General features: G+C 38.7%; 2 protein-coding genes across 2 annotated transcripts; both read left to right on the forward strand.

The window, feature by feature from the left end:
* Positions 1 to 3664: 3664 nt before the first annotated feature.
* LOC143416728 (low affinity immunoglobulin gamma Fc region receptor II-like) lies at positions 3665 to 4994 on the forward strand. Its single transcript, XM_076882219.1, has 3 exons — positions 3665 to 4002; positions 4571 to 4808; positions 4960 to 4994. The coding sequence occupies exons 1-3, from the start codon at positions 3730 to 3732 to the stop codon at positions 4992 to 4994; spliced, it is 546 nt and encodes a 181-aa protein (XP_076738334.1). The 5' UTR covers positions 3665 to 3729.
* A 1054-nt stretch (positions 4995 to 6048) lies between these two features.
* LOC112431055 (uncharacterized) lies at positions 6049 to 16191 on the forward strand. Its single transcript, XM_076881738.1, has 10 exons — positions 6049 to 6143; positions 6303 to 6318; positions 6398 to 6489; positions 6718 to 6765; positions 7531 to 7546; positions 8139 to 8230; positions 11245 to 11292; positions 11414 to 11476; positions 13066 to 13105; positions 13214 to 16191. The coding sequence occupies exons 1-9, from the start codon at positions 6068 to 6070 to the stop codon at positions 13089 to 13091; spliced, it is 477 nt and encodes a 158-aa protein (XP_076737853.1). The 5' UTR covers positions 6049 to 6067; the 3' UTR covers positions 13092 to 13105; positions 13214 to 16191.
* Positions 16192 to 19747: the final 3556 nt, after the last annotated feature.

The raw sequence follows: 19747 nt of genomic DNA on the forward strand, positions 1-19747 counted from the left end.
TATTTGGCATGCAAACTAGGGGAGCCAGGGATCGAACCACCAACCCTCCTGAGCTACAGCCACCCCACCACAGCAGTTTTGTGCATCTGCAAAACAAAATCAGTGCTCAAAACTATGTTTCATGGGGTTCTTTTACCCTTTAAACACAGTGCAATATACAGAGAAATTTACCTACAGCATGCAGAGAGCTGCAGTGAAAGAAAGTTAACATGAGCAGTGCAGCGGTGCATTCATGGTACATGGGAAAACTCAAGACTTCACTAAAGATAAAACAAAATTAAAATAAAATAACAACCAATAACCAATAATACATACCAGGACCAGGGTGAACTTTGAACTAGTAGGTCGGAAACAGAAGACACATAAAAATACAAAAGTTTCCAGTTTACATTAATTTATGCATCTGAAAACCAGAATAAAATATTTAAATAAAATTAAACAGCAATATGTAAAAATCTCTCTTTCTGTCTAGTTCAGGTTAGTTTGAACTCTTACCTGTGTGAACTACAAGTTAACCTGTGTTAGCTCCTACAGGGTTAACCAGCTTTCTTTCAGCTGCTCTGCAAACTTTGATCAATATAAGTCGGCTCAGTTTACTCACTAGACCTGCAGAGTGGCTGGTTAGTTATAATCAGTAACACAGTGAGTTACCAGTACAACACCAACACAATGAATGGAATTACAACACTGAAAGCACAAAATCAGCTGTGTTCACAGATTTACAGAGAAACCTTTCACAGTCACAGTCTGGTGTGGAATCAGTTCTTGGATTAAATCTTCTGTGTGTCGCAGTAACAGAGCTTATGGTGGAGTCGTGTCACAGTTCAGAAGTGTGAGTCAGTTTCCTGATCTCTGGAATATGAGTTGATCCAGCAGGAACAGATGATTTCAGTGGAGGTTCAGATCTCCTAGGTGTGGATCACCGTCAAGGTTCAACAGTCTCAGATTTCAGTTCTGAGATCTGCTCTCGGCTGATAAACCTGATCTGTTTTGCAACACAAACACTGGAGTCTTATTCCAGCATTCCTAACAGCTCAGCTGGAAATCACATCCAAACTGCTCCCTGTAATGTCAGCGGTAGAGTTGACTGTGCGTATTAGTGTGGTCTAAACACATCTGTGCGACAGGAAATGTCAGCTTCCACAGCAAAAGAATATAAAACACACTTACTAGGTCTCATCTTAGCTATCAGAGGCTTCAACATCAGATTTAGTAAAGAACACAAGGACATAACGTGCTAACTGACACCAAAGAAAACCAACTGTGACTCACCAAATCCCAATACACCAAAAACAAAAGTAAAAAACAACACCAATGAAATGATAACTGCTCACACTCATTTAGGAGCAATTCTCACATGTTCAAAATACAATCAGATCATATTGACCTGGGTTACTTCCTCATTATTGATCAATAAACTCAGTCATGCTTCAAATTAATTATTTGAAATGTATGTAATAAATTAAAATACACAAAAGTAAATAAAACAAATTCACTGTTTTGATCAAAACAGAAATACAGAATATTTTGTGTGGCACACTTTGTTTTATCTCAACTATGGTTTTGTGATATTTGATCATTTACATATTTCCATCTTTAAATTGTTCTGATTCAGTCATTTTTACTTTTATGTTCTTGTTCTAAACTGAACTGCAGCCAAACCAAAGGCTGAACTGAGAGCTGATAGGACAGCTGTTCCAGTAGGGGGCAGTGTGACCCTGACCTGCTCTGTGAACCCATCATCATCATCATCATCATCTGGATGGAAATACTACTGGTACAGAGATGAGAAATCTTATCAACTTCTGACAAATGAACAAATCAGTGTCTCAGAGGGAGGACGCTACAGGTGCAGAGGAGGAAGAGGAGAACCAGTTTACTACACAGAGTGGAGTCAGTCAGTCAGGATTGACACAACTGGTGAGTGTAAATGTAACTTCCTACAAAGCACTACATCTGATGGTAACTGAACCTTTTGTCTTTCATGCGTTTTTATTGTACTTTCTTGAACATTAACAGTCTCAAACAGGCCTGTTGTGACTCTGTATCCAAACTGGTCTGAGATATACAGAGGAGAGACGATCACTGTCAGATGTGAGATCCATGGAGGAGACACTGAGTGGGATTATGAGTGGGAAACAAACAGCATGATAAAACCTCCAAATCAAAATGAATACAGGATTAGATCTGCTTCATCATCCAACAGTGGAAACTATCGCTGTAAGGGCAGAATGAAAAGTTCACAGCATGAAACAACAGAGTGGAGTGATTCAGTCACACTGACAGTTTCTGACAGTAAGTCATGTTTGCTTTAAGCTGTTTGAACACTTTGTAAAATGTGTTTCTGTTCATATAGACTGAGATTATTATTCTTTGTATAAACTGAGCTCACTGTTCAGAGACTGTGCTACATGTTCACTGAGAGAAAATCTTTGTTGAATAGATAAACCCCGTCCTGTCCTCACTGTGTCTCCATCATGGCTGAGTCCTGGAGCCTCAGTAACTCTGAACTGTGAGGTTGAACATCCGTCTGCAGGATGGAGCTTCTACTGGTATAAAGCTGTTCCTGATCTATCAGAGAAATCCTACAGTTATGAGCTGCTACCTGATGGCAGTGGGACTGCAAACAACTCCTACATCATTCATGGACAGACACACACAGCAGGATATGTGTGCAGAGCTGGAAGAGGAGACCCAGAGTATCACACTGATCACAGTCAACCAAAGTTTGTCTGGTCTGCAGGTCAGTTTGGTTCTCTCTGTCCTTTCAATGAGCTCATGTTAGCTCATCATTTTTATTCACCAGGATTTAGACCATTAAAATCTCATCTCCATGACAACCATTTATCTCCGTTTATATTAAAACTTCCCAAAAGAAGAACTGAACTGAATGTTTTCCTTTCTCTCTGTGATCAAACCAAACTGAATTTCCTTGTTTCCTTTTCTTATTTTTCAGTTTTTATTTAATGTGATAACATGAAAAACAAAAGACATCTATGAGATTTTAAATGTTTTGATATTTAAACTCATGTTTCTGTTTGTACTGATTATTTTTACTTGGTGCACAGACAGGATTTACACAGTTAAGACTCTTTGTTTAGTGCTCAGGTAGGTGTTCAGATAAAAAAGTCAAATATAGTTAATAAAGAAACAAAGATGTCAGCAGGCAGGTTAACAGCTCTGACAAATACAAGAGAAACACTGACTACAGATGGACGCTAGAAGAAGACGTCACAAATAACAGCTGCTGTTATTGTTCATTTAAAATATACTTCAAAGGTTTTTAGTTTTGGTCCTGCTGCTGCAAAATATCTCACTGTAGAAGGAATCTGTGAAACAGACAATATCACAGAATTATGACAGAAACATTACAGCAAATGACTGAAGTGTGTTCAGAGTGATCTGTATCAGGTGGATGATGCTGAGAGTGATGACTCAAAGCTCATGATGTCACATGACGTGTACCAAGCTCTACATGAGCTGCCAGCAGATAAAGCATGTGGGTTAGATCATCTTAAACATGTCAGTATTCGGCTCCTTTGTTTTCCATTGATTTGACTGTCTGTGTGATTCAGGGCTTGTTGTCAGACTCAGTGTTGTCTCACCAAACAAACACTTTATCATATTGAACTATTAAATTTGATCTTCAAAACAAAAGCTTCAAACAAACAAATATTTTCACTGTGATATTTTGAATCCTAACATCTGTGAGCTTTGTCTCTTCACTGCATGTTGTTTCCAGATGTTCATTCAGCAGCGTCTCTCACAGTGAGTCCTGACAGAGTGCAACACTTCACCTCTGACTCTGTCTCACTGACCTGTGAGGGAAACTTCACTGAGTGGAGAGTGATGAAGTTCTCTGAGGACGGCCGACTCTCTGACTGTAGGAGAATGACTGGATCCACATGTGACATCAACACATCAAAGTCAGATACTGGAGTGTACTGGTGTGAGTCTGGATCAGGAGAGTTCAGCAGTGCAGTCAACATCACTGTACAGAGTATGTTATTATACATTTACTTCTTGGATCTGAATGATTTAGACGTCACATGAACATTTGTCTCAGCTTTGCTCTATGTGAAGTAATTCTATGTGGCAACACAAACAAAAATGAGAATTTCAGACAATTTCAGACAACAAAGCATCAAAATATTCTTGGTTGTTGGTCTAATTTCTCTTCATCCTTTTATAATCCAGTTTGTCATAATTTGCCAACAGTATTTTTTATTTTCTCTGTCAGAATAAAACTCAACAAAGCTCAACATCTCTGTCGTCACATTAGATGAACCTTTAATGTCTCAATTCAGAGAAATTTGGGAAACACGTCATGCAAAATAACACAAACATAGAAACATTTACAATTTCTACCTTTAACCATTCAATAATGTCACCGTCAATAATTTGACTCCTGCAGGAAACATCCCAACTATATTTCCAGTCCTCATAATCACTCAGAAAACCAGGTCTGCATGTAGATCATGAGACACGACTCACAGCTTTTTCTCAAAGGTTTGCATCAGCTGGTCTGACTGAAACAATTGTGTGTGATTGTGTCACAGATGATGGTAACGGTCCTATCCTGGTGAGTCCTGTTCATCCTGTGACTGAGGGAGCTTCTGTTAGTCTGAGCTGCAGTTTGAGAACACAAAAAATACTTTCCAATGTGTTTTTCTATCACAATGACAAACTTATTCAAAATGATCCCCGAGGGGAGCTGAAGATCTCTGCAGTGTCAAAGTCTGATGAAGGTTTCTACAAGTGTCAGTACTCAGGAAGAGAGTCAGCACAGAGCTGGATGTCAGTTAAAGGTGAGCAGGATCAAAACAGTGTGTCTTTCTGTAAATGAGTTTCATGACTGAGAAATAACATCATATTATCTTTCTTAATGTTTTGAAGCCACCTGGATCTATTTAGTCAGAACTTTTATAAAACTATTATATAATATCTCTATATTGTCAGGTTTAATATTGTTGTGGTTCAGGACTCATGTGTGAGACTCAGGTGAAAACAGCAGAGGATGTAATGAGTGAAAGTTTACTCAAACAAAGGATAATTAATTTAACACAACAGATTGTGAGCTTTGACTTGGTCAACAAGAACAAAACATAAATGAACCTAAACTTAATGAGTGAGTCCTACAAAAAGATCTTAACTGAGGTGAGAGAGACAGGCCAGAGGAGCGGACATAACAGCGTGAGGGCGGCAGATCTGTGGGAGAGGAGAGAGCAGTTAGGGCAGGAAATCTGAGGGAATGTGACAAGACAGAGAGTGTTCATAAAGTGGCTGCAACAATGCCTTACTTGGAGTCCAGACTAGCTGGGTTTAGTGGATGAAGGCAGAGGTCTGTGGAAACTGCTGAATGATGGGCAGGCAGGCAAGTGAGGAAGAGGCTCCGAGGGGGGCAGCAGTGGTGGTGAATAGGGGGGTAATGATCCAAGGTGGCAGGCGTCTGACTGGAGGTGAATGATGGCATGAAAACGAATCTTGAAGCAGGAAGAAACTGAAACAAGGGGAAAATCTGTTAGCAAACAAACCTTATTTTCCTAGAAAGGATCCCAGCAGACCTGCCTGGTTACCTCACTGACGAGCTGCAGTCATGTTAACTATCCATTAACATTTGGCTACAGCCACCGAGGTCTTCAAGGTCAACTTAATGACTAAAAAGAAATCCTTATAACATAGAAACTATGATTCTTACAAAGGTGTTGTGTCTTGTCAACATATAGAAAATACTGTATAAAGATTTAAAATATCCTGTTACGTTTGACCTCTGACCTCACTTTTACATTTCACATGTGCCCTTGTTGTCATGTTGAAAAAATCTGCCTTTGGACTTATTTTTACTGAACTACAAACTTCTCACAGTACAAATAAAACAAAATAAATACACAGAAAATACAATATTTTTTTTCTTTGAAAGCAAATGCTGTCAACAGAGTGAGCTGCCTTAGCAGAGATTTGTGCTCTCAGTGTTTGTTTTATACTTTATTAATAATTAATTATTGTTTGTTGTTTGTTCACAGTAACTGTGTCTGGAGCTGACAGCTCTTCATCTCCTGTGTGGTTGATGGTTGGACTGGTTTGTGGAGTCTCTCTCATTATTATTCTCCTGCTCTTGTTGTATCGCTGCAGACAGTCCAAGTGTAAGAGCCTCTTCTTTTCATGCTGTATTAGAGAGTTTATTTACTACATACACTTTAATTATTCACACATATACATGTATTCTGATCTCATGACACTAAATATCAGTGGAACAATTTATACATGACAAACATGTGTAATAACATTTGTCTCTTTCACAGATTCCTGCTTCACCAGGTTGGTAAAATACTTTTTATTATTATTTTAAACAAACATCAGTTACTTTTGAGTTTATTGTGTTTATTTCCTGTTTTAGGTCGATCCAGTCTGAGAGTCACAGTCCGGGCTCCTCCACAAATCATGGAGTCAACCAGAATGAAACTCACGTGTACGGCTCTCTTCAACATGGTCAGCATTGAAAAACAGTCTTTATTATCATTATTAATATTTACTTTTATTAAACCTCCATTAACACAAACATTTATCAGGTTCAGTTTGTGTTCAGCAGTTTTTTAAATAACATTTAAAGATCTTACAGTCCTGGTTTTGACTCACACAGTGTTTCTGTGTTTGCTCTGATCTTTAGTGTAACTGTAATAAAATGATTAATGTGAGCCTGGCTTGTTTTTTCTTTAGGTACTGCTGACGTCTATGAATCAGTCACACAAGTGACAAACAGAAATGGTCAGTATATGTGCTGAAAATCACAGAGCAGTTAGAGATGAAACTTGTTTTGGATTTAATGAAACTAATTTCATGTGACATGTTTTTACAAACCTGTAAATAAAATATGAACATTTCAGGATAGTTTTACAGAGATTATTTACTACATTCACTTTAAATATTCAAACATTCATTCTGATCTGATGACAGAAAATATCAGTGAAACATTTAAACATAATAATTGTAATTGAAAGAATCTGAACAGTCTGATGAAGAAGACCAGCTCTGTTCTGGGACGTCCTCATGACCCAGTGGAGGCAGTCAGTGACAGGATGGTGGCTCAGCTGTCACCCCTGTTAGATAACACCTCCCACCCCACGCAGGTCACTCTGACAGCACTGAGCAGCTCCTGCAGTGACAGGCTGCTGCACCCACAGTGTGAAGGAGAGATTTAGGAGATCTTTCCTTCCAGCTGCTGTCAGACTCTACAACATACATCATCATGTGAAAGCACACATGCACACACTGGTGTCTGTAAATATCTCAATGTGCAATACTCTATACCTGCTGCTACTAACATCCATCGACTGCATGATGAAATGCTTCCATTTGCAGCTGGTACAACAGAATTGAAATTCTCTACTTTTTGTGGTGTGCATTATTATTCATACTTTGTGATATATTATATTATTTAGTTTAGTCAGTTACTGTTCTTACTGTCTTTGAGCCACTGTGACCGCTTGGTTTCCTCTGAGATTAATAAAGTATTCTTATCTTATCTTACAGATTCCTGCTTCACCAGGTTGGTAAAATACTTTTTATTATTATTTTAAACAAACATCAGTTACTTTTGAGTTTATTGTTGTCAGGTCTGCCGTGGCAGATGAGTGGAGGCTGAGAATTAGGACCTAAGATGCAGGCAGCTGAGATGCAAATGAGTTTTATTCATGAAGTGGTGAAACAAACAGAAACAGCAAAGGCAAAATGGTGATGCAGGGAGACACGGGGGACGACACAGAATGATGCAGGGAAAGAACACAGACGAACCAGCAACAAACACACGAGGACACACACTATAAATACACACAGAGGGAAACGTGGAATAGCAAACAGGAAGCAGACACAGCTGAACCAAATTGAACTGACGAGACAGGGGAAAACATAAAGTGAACACACACAAACAGAAGACATGGATCTTCACAATAAAACAGGAAATGCACAGAGACACGGTACAGACACTAAACAGAGGGAACACAGAAACCAAACTCTGGGAACTAAAAAGTCTAAACCCCAGTACACAATCAGAACAAACACAATATCATAATAATGAAAAACACAAACCGTTGGGTCAAAAGACCGAGGACCATGACAATTGTGTTTATTTCCTGTTTTAGGTCGATCCAGTCTGAGAGTCACAGTCCGGGCTCCTCCACAAATCATGGAGTCAACCAGAATGAAACTCATGTGTACGGCTCTCTTCAGCATGGTCAGTATTTAAACCATCTTTATTATCATTATTTATATTGACTTTTAGTCGGGAAAGGCTAATTGATCAATCTAAATTGCCCATAGGTGTGAATGTGGGAGTGAATGTGAGCGCGAATGGTTGTCTGTCCCTGTGTGTGAGCCCTGCGACAGACTGGCGACCTGTCCAGGATGTAGCCTGCCTCTCGACCTATGACAGCTGGGATAGACTCCAGCGCCCCTGAAAAGGATAAGCAGAAGCGAATGGATGGATGGATACTGACTTTTATTAAACCTCCATTAACACAAACATTTATCAGGTTCAGTTTGTGTTCAGCAGTTTTTTAAATAACATTTAAAGATCTTACAGTCCTGGTTTTGACTCACACAGTGTTTCTGTTTTTGCTCTGATCTTTAGTGTAACTGTAATAAAATGATTAATGTGAGCCTGGCTTGTTTTTTCTTTAGGTACTGCTGACCTCTATGAATCAGTCACACAAGTGACAAACAACAGAAATGGTCAGTATATGTGCTGAAAATCACAGAGCAGTTAGACATGAAACTTGTTTTGGATTTAATGAAACTAATTTCATGTGACATGTTTTTACAAACCTGTAAATAAAATATGAACATTTCACTATTAGATAGTTTTACAGAGTTTATTTACTACATTCACTTTAATTATTCAAACATACATTCTGATCTGATGTTAGGGAAAATATTCTAAAACACTTCTTCAGTAAAGACTCAGAGACGAGAAACACAGACAGTTTTACTTGTTGCTTAGCAAGGGCAGCTCTGAGCTCTCGCACGAGAGTGAGGGCTCAGGGACTCGCGCTCAGAGACTGCCCCAGTCTTTATTTATAGTTCCTGTGTGTGTGTGTGTGTGTGTGTGTGTGTGTTGCTGATCAAAGGGTCATATAACATGAAAGCACAAAAGGTACATCCTTGGTCAGGAGAAGGGTGACCCCCCCTCACCCTGGATAACACAGTGAGGAAGTCCAGCAGTTCATCTATATGTAAAGAAGCACTTAAACTAAAACAGACATAGCTACGTTAATCCTACCGTAAAACAATAAAACAATAAAACAAGGTACGAGCTCTTTCCCATGCTCCCAGGATGTGGGGGTGAACCAAGCCTGCTGAAAATCACACATCCTGTCACTACACAATTGATTATATGCCTCTAAACATACATGGTTAAACATTTCCTAATACAAATAACTACATGCAGTATTCTACCATATGCAAACTTATATCACTAAAAGATTATACTGACTACTAAATACAATTTTCCCTTGACATCTGATGACAGAAAATATCAGTGAAACATTTAAACATAATAATTGTAATTGAAAGAATCTGAACAGTCTGATGAAGAAGACCAGCTCTGTTCTGGGACGTCCTCATGACCCAGTGGAGGCAGTCAGTGACAGGATGGTGGCTCAGCTGTCACCCCTGTTAGATAACACCTCCCACCCCACGCAGGTCACTCTGACAGCACTGAGCAGCTCCTGCAGTGACAGGCTGCTGCACCCACAGTGTGAAGGAGAGATTTAGGAGATCTTTCCTTCCAGCTGCTGTCAGACTCTACAACATACATCATCATGTGAAAGCACACATGCACACACTGGTGTCTGTAAATATCTCAATGTGCAATACTCTATACCTGCTGCTACTAACATCCATCGACTGCACGATGAAATGCTTCCATTTGCAGCTGGTACAACAGAATTGAAATTCTCTACTTTTTGTGGTGTGCATTATTATTCATACTTTGTGATATATTATATTATTTAGTTTAGTCAGTTACTGTTCTTACTGTCTTTGAGCCACTGTGACCGCTTGGTTTCCTCTGAGATTAATAAAGTATTCTTATCTTATCTTACAGATTCCTGCTTCACCAGGTTGGTAAAATACTTTTTATTATTATTTTAAACAAACATCAGTTACTTTTGAGTTTATTGTTGTCAGGTCTGCCGTGGCAGATGAGTGGAGGCTGAGAATTAGGACCTAAGATGCAGGCAGCTGAGATGCAAATGAGTTTTATTCATGAAGTGGTGAAACAAACAGAAACAGCAAAGGCAAAATGGTGATGCAGGGAGACACTGGGGACGACACAGAATGATGCAGGGAAAGAACACAGACGAACCAGCAACAAACACACGAGGACACACACTATAAATACACACAGAGGGAAACGTGGAATAGCAAACAGGAGGAAGACACAGCTGAACCAAATTGAACTGACGAGACAGGGGAAAACATAAACTGAACACACTAACAGAAGACATGGATCTTCACAATAAAACAGGAAATGCACAGAGACACGGTACAGACACTAAACAGAGGGAACACAGAAACCAAACTCTAGGAACTAAAAAGTCTAAACCCCAGTACACAATCAGAACAAACACAAGATCATAATAATGAAAAACACAAACCGTTGGGTCAAAAGACCGAGGACCATGACAATTGTGTTTATTTCCTGTTTTAGGTCGATCCAGTCTGAGAGTCACAGTCCGGGCTCCTCCACAAATCATGGAGTCAACCAGAATGAAACTCATGTGTACGGCTCTCTTCAACATGGTCAGCATTTAAACCATCTTTATTATCATTATTAATATTGACTTTTAGTGGGGAAAGGCTAATTGATCAATCTAAATTGCCCATAGGTGTGAATGTGGGAGTGAATGTGAGAACGAATGGTTGTCTGTCCCTGTGTGTGAGCCCTGCGACAGACTGGCGACCTGTCCAGGATGTAGCCTGCCTCTCGACCTATGACAGCTGGGATAGACTCCAGCGCCCCTGAAAAGGATAAGCAGAAGCGAATGGATGGATGGATACTGACTTTTATTAAACCTCCATTAACACAAACATTTATCAGGTTCAGTTTGTGTTCAGCAGTTTTTTAAATAACATTTAAAGATCTTACAGTCCTGGTTTTGACTCACACAGTGTTTCTGTTTTTGCTCTGATCTTTAGTGTAACTGTAATAAAATGATTAATGTGAGCCTGGCTTGTTTTTTTCTTTAGGTACTGCTGACCTCTATGAATCAGTCACACAAGTGAAAAACAGAAATGGTACAGTATATGTGCTGAAAAGCACAGAACAATTAGAGATTAAACTTATTTTTAATTTAATGAATCTAATTTCATGTTATATGTTTTAACAATCCTGTAAATAAAAATATGAACATTTCAGGATCAGATGAATACGATGACATCACCTCCTCTCTTATTGAGTTTAAAGATCTTAGAACTGAGAGTGAGTACACCAAAGTTAATTTTATAAAAAGAAAACCTGGTTTGGAAAGATTTTTAATTAGTATGAAATTCATTTTGGGTGGACTTATTAATATAAGTTAGGTCCGGCGGCATTTTTCTCATGTTAGGAAACAGACATTTATTCAAATGTATTATTTTGTTCTTTTCACCTTTTTAAATCTGTGTATTTAGTGAGATGGGAAAACAGTTAAACACCAAACAAATGAAGAATAAAAACACATGTTCGTTGTTCTTTGCAAGCTACATGTTTACTGTACAAGCCAAAGTAATCTATTACTGGCATTATTAGCATGACAACACATTACAGTGATATCAAAGTGCCACTGCACTAAGAACCAATTATTAGTCTGAACCAAAGCTAAGTGGATAATAAAGCTGTATTTTACTCTGATCACTTCCTTCAACATTAAACTGGTCACTTGGATATTTCTGATCAAACTGAACAAAGCATGAGCTCACATGAGCTTAAGTATTCATACCTGTTGAACTTCTACACATTTTGACACCTTTTTTAAACTGAGATTTTCTCTGATAGACCAACACAACGTAGCACATAATTGTGAAGTGGTATGAAAATGATACATGGTTTTAAAAAGTGTGGCGTGCATTTGTTTTCAGCCACCTGTACTCTGATATCCCTCATTAAAATCCAGTGCATTCATTTACCTTCAGAAGTCACCTATTTAGCTGCTCTGTGGAGGCCTCAGTGGTTTGTTAGAGAACATTAGTGAACAAACAGCATCATGAAGACCAAGGAACTCACCAGACAGGTCAGGGATAAAGTTGGAGATAAGTTTAAAGCAGGGTTAGGTAATAAATAAATATCCCAAGCTTTGAACATCTCAAGGAGTATTGTTCAATCCATCATCCAAAAATGGAAAAAGCATGCTACAACTGCAAACCAGGGTGATCTCTAAAACCTGCAGGACACCAGCCGACCCCTGGTTTAGATCAAAGAATATTCTTGTGTTAGAATGGCTCAGTCAAAGTCCAGACCTAAATCCCACTGAGCATCTGTGGCAAGACTTGAAAAATTGCTGTTCACAGTCTGGCTGAGCTTGAGCCATTTTGCAACAAATAATTGTCAAACATTTCAGTCTGTAGATGTGCAAAGCTGGTAAAGACTTGCAGCTGTAAATGCAGCGAGCAGTGTCTCTACAAAGTATTGATGAAGGTGGGTTGAAAACAAATGCATGCCACACTTTTCAGAGTTTTATTTGCTTAAAATTTTGAAAACCATGTATCATTTTCATACCACTTCACAGTTCTGCACTATTTGTGTTGGTCTATCACAGAACATCCTAATAAAAACATTTAAGTTGGCGCTTGTAAGGTGACAAAATGTATAAACGTTCAAAGGGTATGATACTTTTTCAAGTCACTGTCAGTTCCCAGGAGTGGTCTTAATGTTTTTTTACTGATACAGAAGAAGATAGAGAAGTGTTTCAGCTTCACATGTTTTGCAAAAAAAATCTTTACAACACAGAACAAATTACAAATGATAAGTTATGTGTCTGAGGCCAGATGTTTACATGAAAGTAAAACCAGATGATTTCCTCGTCCACACAGATACAGAGTCTGTCTCCGCCTTCTGAACAAATCCTATAAGGTACAGTAACATTACACACCTGCAAAGACTCAAACACAAAACAGAACTTCACGTTGCATCAAGGGGACACAATGCTTTTATAATAAACCTTATTGTTCTCCAACACAGGTGGGACAGACAGAGGGGCAGCCAGTGACCCCTCACACACGTCCTTATGCTGATATCCAGGCAGGTTCTCAGTGTTTGTAGCTGCTGATTTATGCAGCAAACATTTCCACAGTCCTCTGCAGCAGATTATAGAAACACTTCTTCTCTCAGCTCACGACAGAAGATCTACAGCTGGGACACTGTTAAGTGGTTCTGCGTGAAAAATAGTTAAATATTTACTCAAACATGTTCTTGTATGTAAAACAGGTTCAAATGCATGAAATTACATTTGTCCTTTATAGTGGACATTAAAAAACACCACATGTATAAATGATAATTTACATCTTAGAGCCCTGCTCTCAAACACTGACTCAGATGTAACTGTCTGTGAAACTGGATTTAAGAAATAAGAACGTAAAGTTCACAAAACATGTCAAACAGACTCTCCTTCATGAAGTCCTCGTTCATAAAGTGCTTCACAGACCTGAACATTACAGCTAACAGCTGGATTTTCCTGTGTCAGTGCAGCTAACCAAACAGCGCAGAACCTCTTACTGCTAAAGAGACAGACGGTGAAAGCAGACAGTATGTCCTCCGTTTTAACATAAAACTCATTGTTGCAGCTGACAGCAGCACAACAGTGGTTAAACTGATGTTTAGTTTTAGTGTCCTTATTTTCACTGAGTTATTGGTTCTGCTATTAGTTACTTAGCATAAACTGATGTGAGTCTTTTGACTGAAACAAACCGACCTGGTGATGTGATGCTCTGTACTGACAGAAGATGGCGCTGAACATCTTTTTATAACTCTAAGCACTTATTTCTTAAATGAAGCTTCACAGTCAGAGTTACATCTCTGTCAGTTTTTGAGAGCTGGGCTCCATGATGTACATCAGCATTTATACATGTAGTGTTTCATGTCCCCTTTAATGCTGAACACCTGATGTGACATTTCCACACTTTAATTCTGCTCAGTACCTGATTGTTTTACATGTTTTCCATCTGGTTTTTGTGATTTGGTTCATGTAAACATTTCTGATGGTTTTATTTTCATCAAAATATTTTAATTTGCACTTAAGTTTGAACTCTTAGAGATTACACTCACTTTGTTTTCACAGACTTGTGACCATGACACAAAACTACAGACAGAAGTGGATAAAATCTCAGTGTTACTGGTTTTAGAAATGCTTTACGATAATAAAAAATACATCATTTAGAGTCAAAATATCATAAATTGTAACAAATATAACTGTTATCTTCGGGTTAGTCACAGTCCAAATCATCATCTGCATCAATGAATGTCAGTGAGGCGTCCTGAAAGTCGTCACGTCTCCTGTTCAGTGACCGTCTCTGAGAATCACTCTCCTCTCCAATCAAATCACTTTTCTTCTGTTTATCCTCTGAGTTGCTCTTTGATGGTTATGAATCATCGCTCTTCTTTAAACTGTGAAGTCGTTGCTGTTCTTGGGAGACATTTCTCTTTTGTTCTGGTATCAAATTGCTTCGTGTTTGCTGAGCTTCACCATCTTTCTGGTCACCTGTCAAACTGTTGCTCATGTTTCCAGAGCAGCTTTTCTTCTGCTCAGACTGCATGTGCGTGTGTGTGTTTCCAGCTATACCATACATAGACACGCGACCTTTCAATGACCTTAAACCGTGTGTATGAGGTATGCAGAAAAGCAGAAACAAGCACCTTGCTAAACTATAAAAACAGGAACTTGTAATAGGTCATGTCTCAAACAAACATTTAAAGGTGTGAAGTCTTGCACTTTAGAAGAAACAGAACATGGTGCTTTCCTAATGTATAACATAGCTCATCTCTGGACTAAGCTGCACTCTAAATAAAGAAAGCACATTTTGTCAGCACAGACACAGATAAAGGAAATAGTAGAAGGTTTAAAATAAATCCTCTGACTGTCTGGCTTCTTCATAATTATAGCCATATTAGGACACATAAAGGCGATGATTATATATCTATATATTTTAGCACAAATGACAATATAAAAAATATCAATGCCAACAGAATCTGCCTCTGTTTAGTTTTTCTGTTCATTTGTCCAGACTGACACTTCTTTTGCTCTAAGAAATAAGAACACAATGATCGGGACGGTGTAAGCTACAACCCTATAATCACTTTCTGTCACCGACCTCTCAGCTAAACCTGTGTAGAGTCATCCAATAATAACAACTGGGGTTGCTACGATTCGTTGACTAGTCACGATCAGGTCAACTAGTGTTCAACACAAAAACAAGAAGAAGCCGTCTCCAGTATCGTTGATGTGTCCAAATTCAGGGGCTGCATCCTTTGCAGGCTGCATTTGTAGGTCGATAACGTTACAGCAACGCAACGAAGACTGTCCAACCTCGAAGACTCCTCCAAATGTGTCCTTTTCCCTAGATTGGAAGGATGGGTCGGGTGTATTCTTTGTGGCCCGATCTAACCCAGAATTCATAGCGCGGCCAATTCTAGTTTCCAACAATGGCGGCAGCTACTTTGTTTTAATATTACTCTTTCTTGGTCACAAAATAAATGCTTAAGATATTTTCAGTCGAGAATGTAGCTGTGTAAACTTCAAATATCTGCTCGATTTATCAGGACATTACATATTTGCAAAAGTGCAAAAGTGTTGCGATCTACCCTCATTCATGTTGTGTGTTCTGTCTGCCTGCGTAAGTTTATTTTGTATTTTACTTCAGCCAGTTTTCTGTTTTGTCGTCCAGCATTAAAGCTGTATTTAAGTTCACCTTTTGCTTCCATCTGTGTGCATTTTGGGTGCCACCAGAAGTAGCATATGCTAAGGTGCACATAGTCTTTTCGCATTACCTCAGTAAGACCATGTGAAAATTAAAACAAATCATCCTGGGTGAACTTAAACACATTTGTTCCCCTTTTGTTAAGACAGAAAAACGCAGCACACAAAAATACTGCAAAAGGACGGTCGCCTTATATACATGGTGTATAAACTCAAAATGCACATTTCACTTAAAAATTAAGATGTTAACAAATCAACTTGTTAGAGATATTCTTCTCCTGTTGACCCCCCCCCCCCCCCCCCCCAAATAAATAAATTATCAGATATTGATGCTTCTTTCCTGTGTGATAGAAAATAGGAGACTGATGTTTGTTTTTTAAGTTAATTCCCAATAAAACTGTTTTATTGCTAACTACATTGCTGTCTGTATTATTGCTGAAGTCCTAAATGATCACTTTTAAAGTGTTTGTGCTGAAGACATCATGTACAGTCAGACAGTCATGGAGAACAGCACTGACTGGGAGGCTTTGAACAGATCACATGGTTCAATTCAACATATGAGACTTTAAGAATGCACAAGCATCTACTTAAAATCTATTTAATTTATCATCTATGATATTATTATGTGCAATTCCAATGTACTTTGTTCATCTCCCTTAAATAAACAAGCACCCTTAAAGTATGAAATATTCATATACAAACACACATAAATGTGTGAACTGTCTCAGTGGCTGATTGTGCCCCACAGGCCTCAGTGTGAGCTTGAAGACATTTATAATGTCTAAGTAGTTTAATGTGTCGGTGCTGACGATAAACACATTTTGAATGAAAGCCGGGGAACTTTTGGTAGCACAGAAACAAGTGGCTATTCTTTGTGAGCATATGGATCAGTCATATTACCATTATTTCACCCAAAGGCACCAAGTTAATACTTAAAAAAGCTGCAGAAATACACACAAATATAAACAGTACTTGGTGACAACTTTGCTTTTAGCCTTTAACCTTCTGGTGTCCAGGGTATAACTGGCCATTTTTGACTACTTTTGATTCGGCCTCTATATTTCACCTTTAAAAACTGTTTATCTTGCCAATCTGTTATTTACCCATTTTGATATAATGTATCAGCACAATTTATCTAAATTCAGACAAAGTGATATTTTTGACTGTAAAAACCAAAAGCATGTTTAACGAATCATTTTCATAACTTGAAATGCAAATACAAATTGTACATTTTTAAAAAATATGCACAAGTTTTGCAAACAACAAAGTTATATGGTACTATTTACCTAAAAATGCAGCCAAGGCTCAGACGTTTTTTATATAACCATTTAAAACTGTTTACAGAACAATCAGGTGTTCTGCATCAAATAAGAAGAGAACAAATTATTTATGCAACTCCAAAAAATTGTTTGTGTCACTATAACACAGATGAGAACAGCACAGGGATAAATCCTGCAGGTCTGACAGCAGGTGTGTCACTCAGCATTTACACTGCAGTCTGCCTTTGGTGGCTTTAAGACAGCAACTGTGACATTCACTAGTAGAACTGACACACAAAACAAAACAATGACTACACTACACACTAACTACACAAGACAACAAACTAACTTGAGACTCCAAACACAGTAAACATCACAAAGCTCTCACCAGTGTTGACTAACGCGTTACAGTAACTACGTTATTATTGTGGTAACGAGCACGGTAACTAGTTATTATGCCAAAATCAGGAACGTGTCAATCGTTACTGGGATTTAGATAGGCTCGTTACTTCGTGTGGTGGCTATCATGGAGCCTCCACAGACTGAGTACCATTAGCAAGTGGTGGAGGCCAGCAGGTGAGGCAGGAGGAGCAGAGACCCGAGGCGGTGAACTGAACTTCAGGTAAGAAGTTATGACCTGCAGTCTATCTGGGTCAGATATAAACCAAGTTTAGGTGGAGTTTATTTTCGTTATGCTGACCTTTTCGTACTGGGTACTAGCTAGCATGATGGAGTTTCTATACAGCTGGGTGGGTGCTATGATGTTACTGATGTTGGACTTTATTTTGTTCATAAGGTTAATTAGTAGAGTTGCCAACTGTCCCCTAAAAAACTGAATCATCTCGTATTCAGAGAAAATATTACGCGTTTCGTATTGAGGTGAAAAGGAACAGTTTGTCCCGTACTTCAGCTACAATGAAAAAGCTGGAGTTAATCTGTGTCTTGGTTACAGTAACTAAACTAAGTACAACAATCCAGCAAAGCCTACAGCTCAGCCACCACCTTAAGCATCGGATGAGGATGATGAGCAGCAGTTGCTTTGGCTAAAGGCAGGAACCTGGAATGGTGCACCACCCAGGTGGAGAGGACAGCAGGAGAGAGAGAGAGAGGAACAACAACAGCACTGACAGGAAGTCAGAGAGGACTGGAGGACCATGACATCTGTTTGTGTATGAAATTTAAAGGCATTAAGATCAAACCGCAAAAATGACAATGCAGAATAGCTACAGTGCCGATATGTGTGTGAAGGGTTGTTGGTGGTTACTGTCTCTTCTGCCACAGGTTTATTTTTAATCTACTGAACGGCCTCATTTTCGTCTCGACCACATACGAAAGAGGAAATGCAGCCTGTAGTTTGAGACAATAGTTTTGTGTGTAGCAGTGTCTTATTTTAAGCCATCAGTATCCAGCAAACATAAGGTCCTAAAGCACACTGCACTTTATTGTCCTCTTCATACCCTGATGAGGAAAATACTTTATAATATTAACATGTCAGTAAGATGTGAAACTTTAATGACTGAGACCATGAACATATGCAGAAAGTGTTTAGACTCTGACCTGTAGATCAGACTGTGACAGGAAGGATTGTGTAAACATTGTTATTTGTATAACTGCAAGTTCACACGGAGCTGCAGTCTTATGTGCACCATCTCTGCACTGAAACAAACCTCAATGATCTTTTGTTGTTTCGTTCATCAGCCTGCAGAGTTAAAATGAGGAAGAACATTTACTATAGAAAGTGTGCTTTAACTGCTACATTAACTATTTACAGGTATTAAAGTAAAATAAAAAAAGATTACACATCTTTACTGTAACAGTGCCAGAGCTGACAGGTGGGGAGGAAGAAATTAGAAGAAGGAAAGAGATTTTTAAAAAAAAGAAAAAAGAGGAAATGACACAGAAAACAAACAGCACCTGAAAGAGAGCAGAGGGAAGACGGAGGACAGGGCCCAGAGCTGTGATCACATGCACATAATATACAAGGAGAAACAACCGTCCACATCAACCCACTGCTCTAAAACACTTCAAAAACTCTGGTGTGAATGTGGTGTCGTCTTATTCTTGTTATCAAACCTCAGTAAGTGTAAAGAGGAAGTGGAAGCTTGATCCAGTTATAAGTGAACTGTTCAATAGTGGTTTGTTGCAATGCTTTGTGCATTTTCTCAGCATGCTTTCAAGATTTAACCTGTGGCGTCCACATATGTGGACATCACATTTTGTCTTGTCTAGACCACAGTACTAAATTTTGCTCTACAAGGACCTGATATCCACTCACGAGGACATTATTCTGCCACTGTTCTATCAAATTTTCAATCGAATGTCCCCATATGTGGATATCAGGCCCTTGTAGAGCAAAATCAATAAAAAGTAATTCTTTGTTTTTACATTCATCAGGTGCCAATCACTGAATCATTTGGACAGATTAACATTTGTGGAATCACACAGTGTTTAAGTCTCAGTTATTTATTTATGTTGACTGCAAAGTGTAAGTTGACACTTTTGTGATCTCAATAGAGATTTTGTGATGACCCACAGGTAAGTCTC

This window comes from Maylandia zebra, linkage group LG3 (assembly GCF_041146795.1).
Source record: "Maylandia zebra isolate NMK-2024a linkage group LG3, Mzebra_GT3a, whole genome shotgun sequence".
NCBI lineage: Eukaryota > Metazoa > Chordata > Actinopteri > Cichliformes > Cichlidae > Maylandia > Maylandia zebra.

Excerpts from the sequence above, each read along its gene's own strand:
- LOC143416728 (XM_076882219.1), top strand. The coding sequence starts at position 3,730 with ATGTTGTTTCCAGATGTTCATTCAGCAGCGTCTCTCACAGTGAGTCCT. Across the intron at positions 4,003-4,570 it reads TCAACATCACTGTACAGAGT|GGTCCTATCCTGGTGAGTCC; the intron begins ATGTTATTATAC and ends GATGATGGTAAC. Across the intron at positions 4,809-4,959 it reads GAGCTGGATGTCAGTTAAAG|GTTTAATATTGTTGTGGTTC; the intron begins GTGAGCAGGATC and ends CTATATTGTCAG.
- LOC112431055 (XM_076881738.1), top strand. The coding sequence starts at position 6,068 with ATGGTTGGACTGGTTTGTGGAGTCTCTCTCATTATTATTCTCCTGCTC. Across the intron at positions 6,490-6,717 it reads GTACGGCTCTCTTCAACATG|GTACTGCTGACGTCTATGAA; the intron begins GTCAGCATTGAA and ends TTTTTTCTTTAG. Across the intron at positions 11,293-11,413 it reads ACAAGTGAAAAACAGAAATG|GATCAGATGAATACGATGAC; the intron begins GTACAGTATATG and ends TGAACATTTCAG.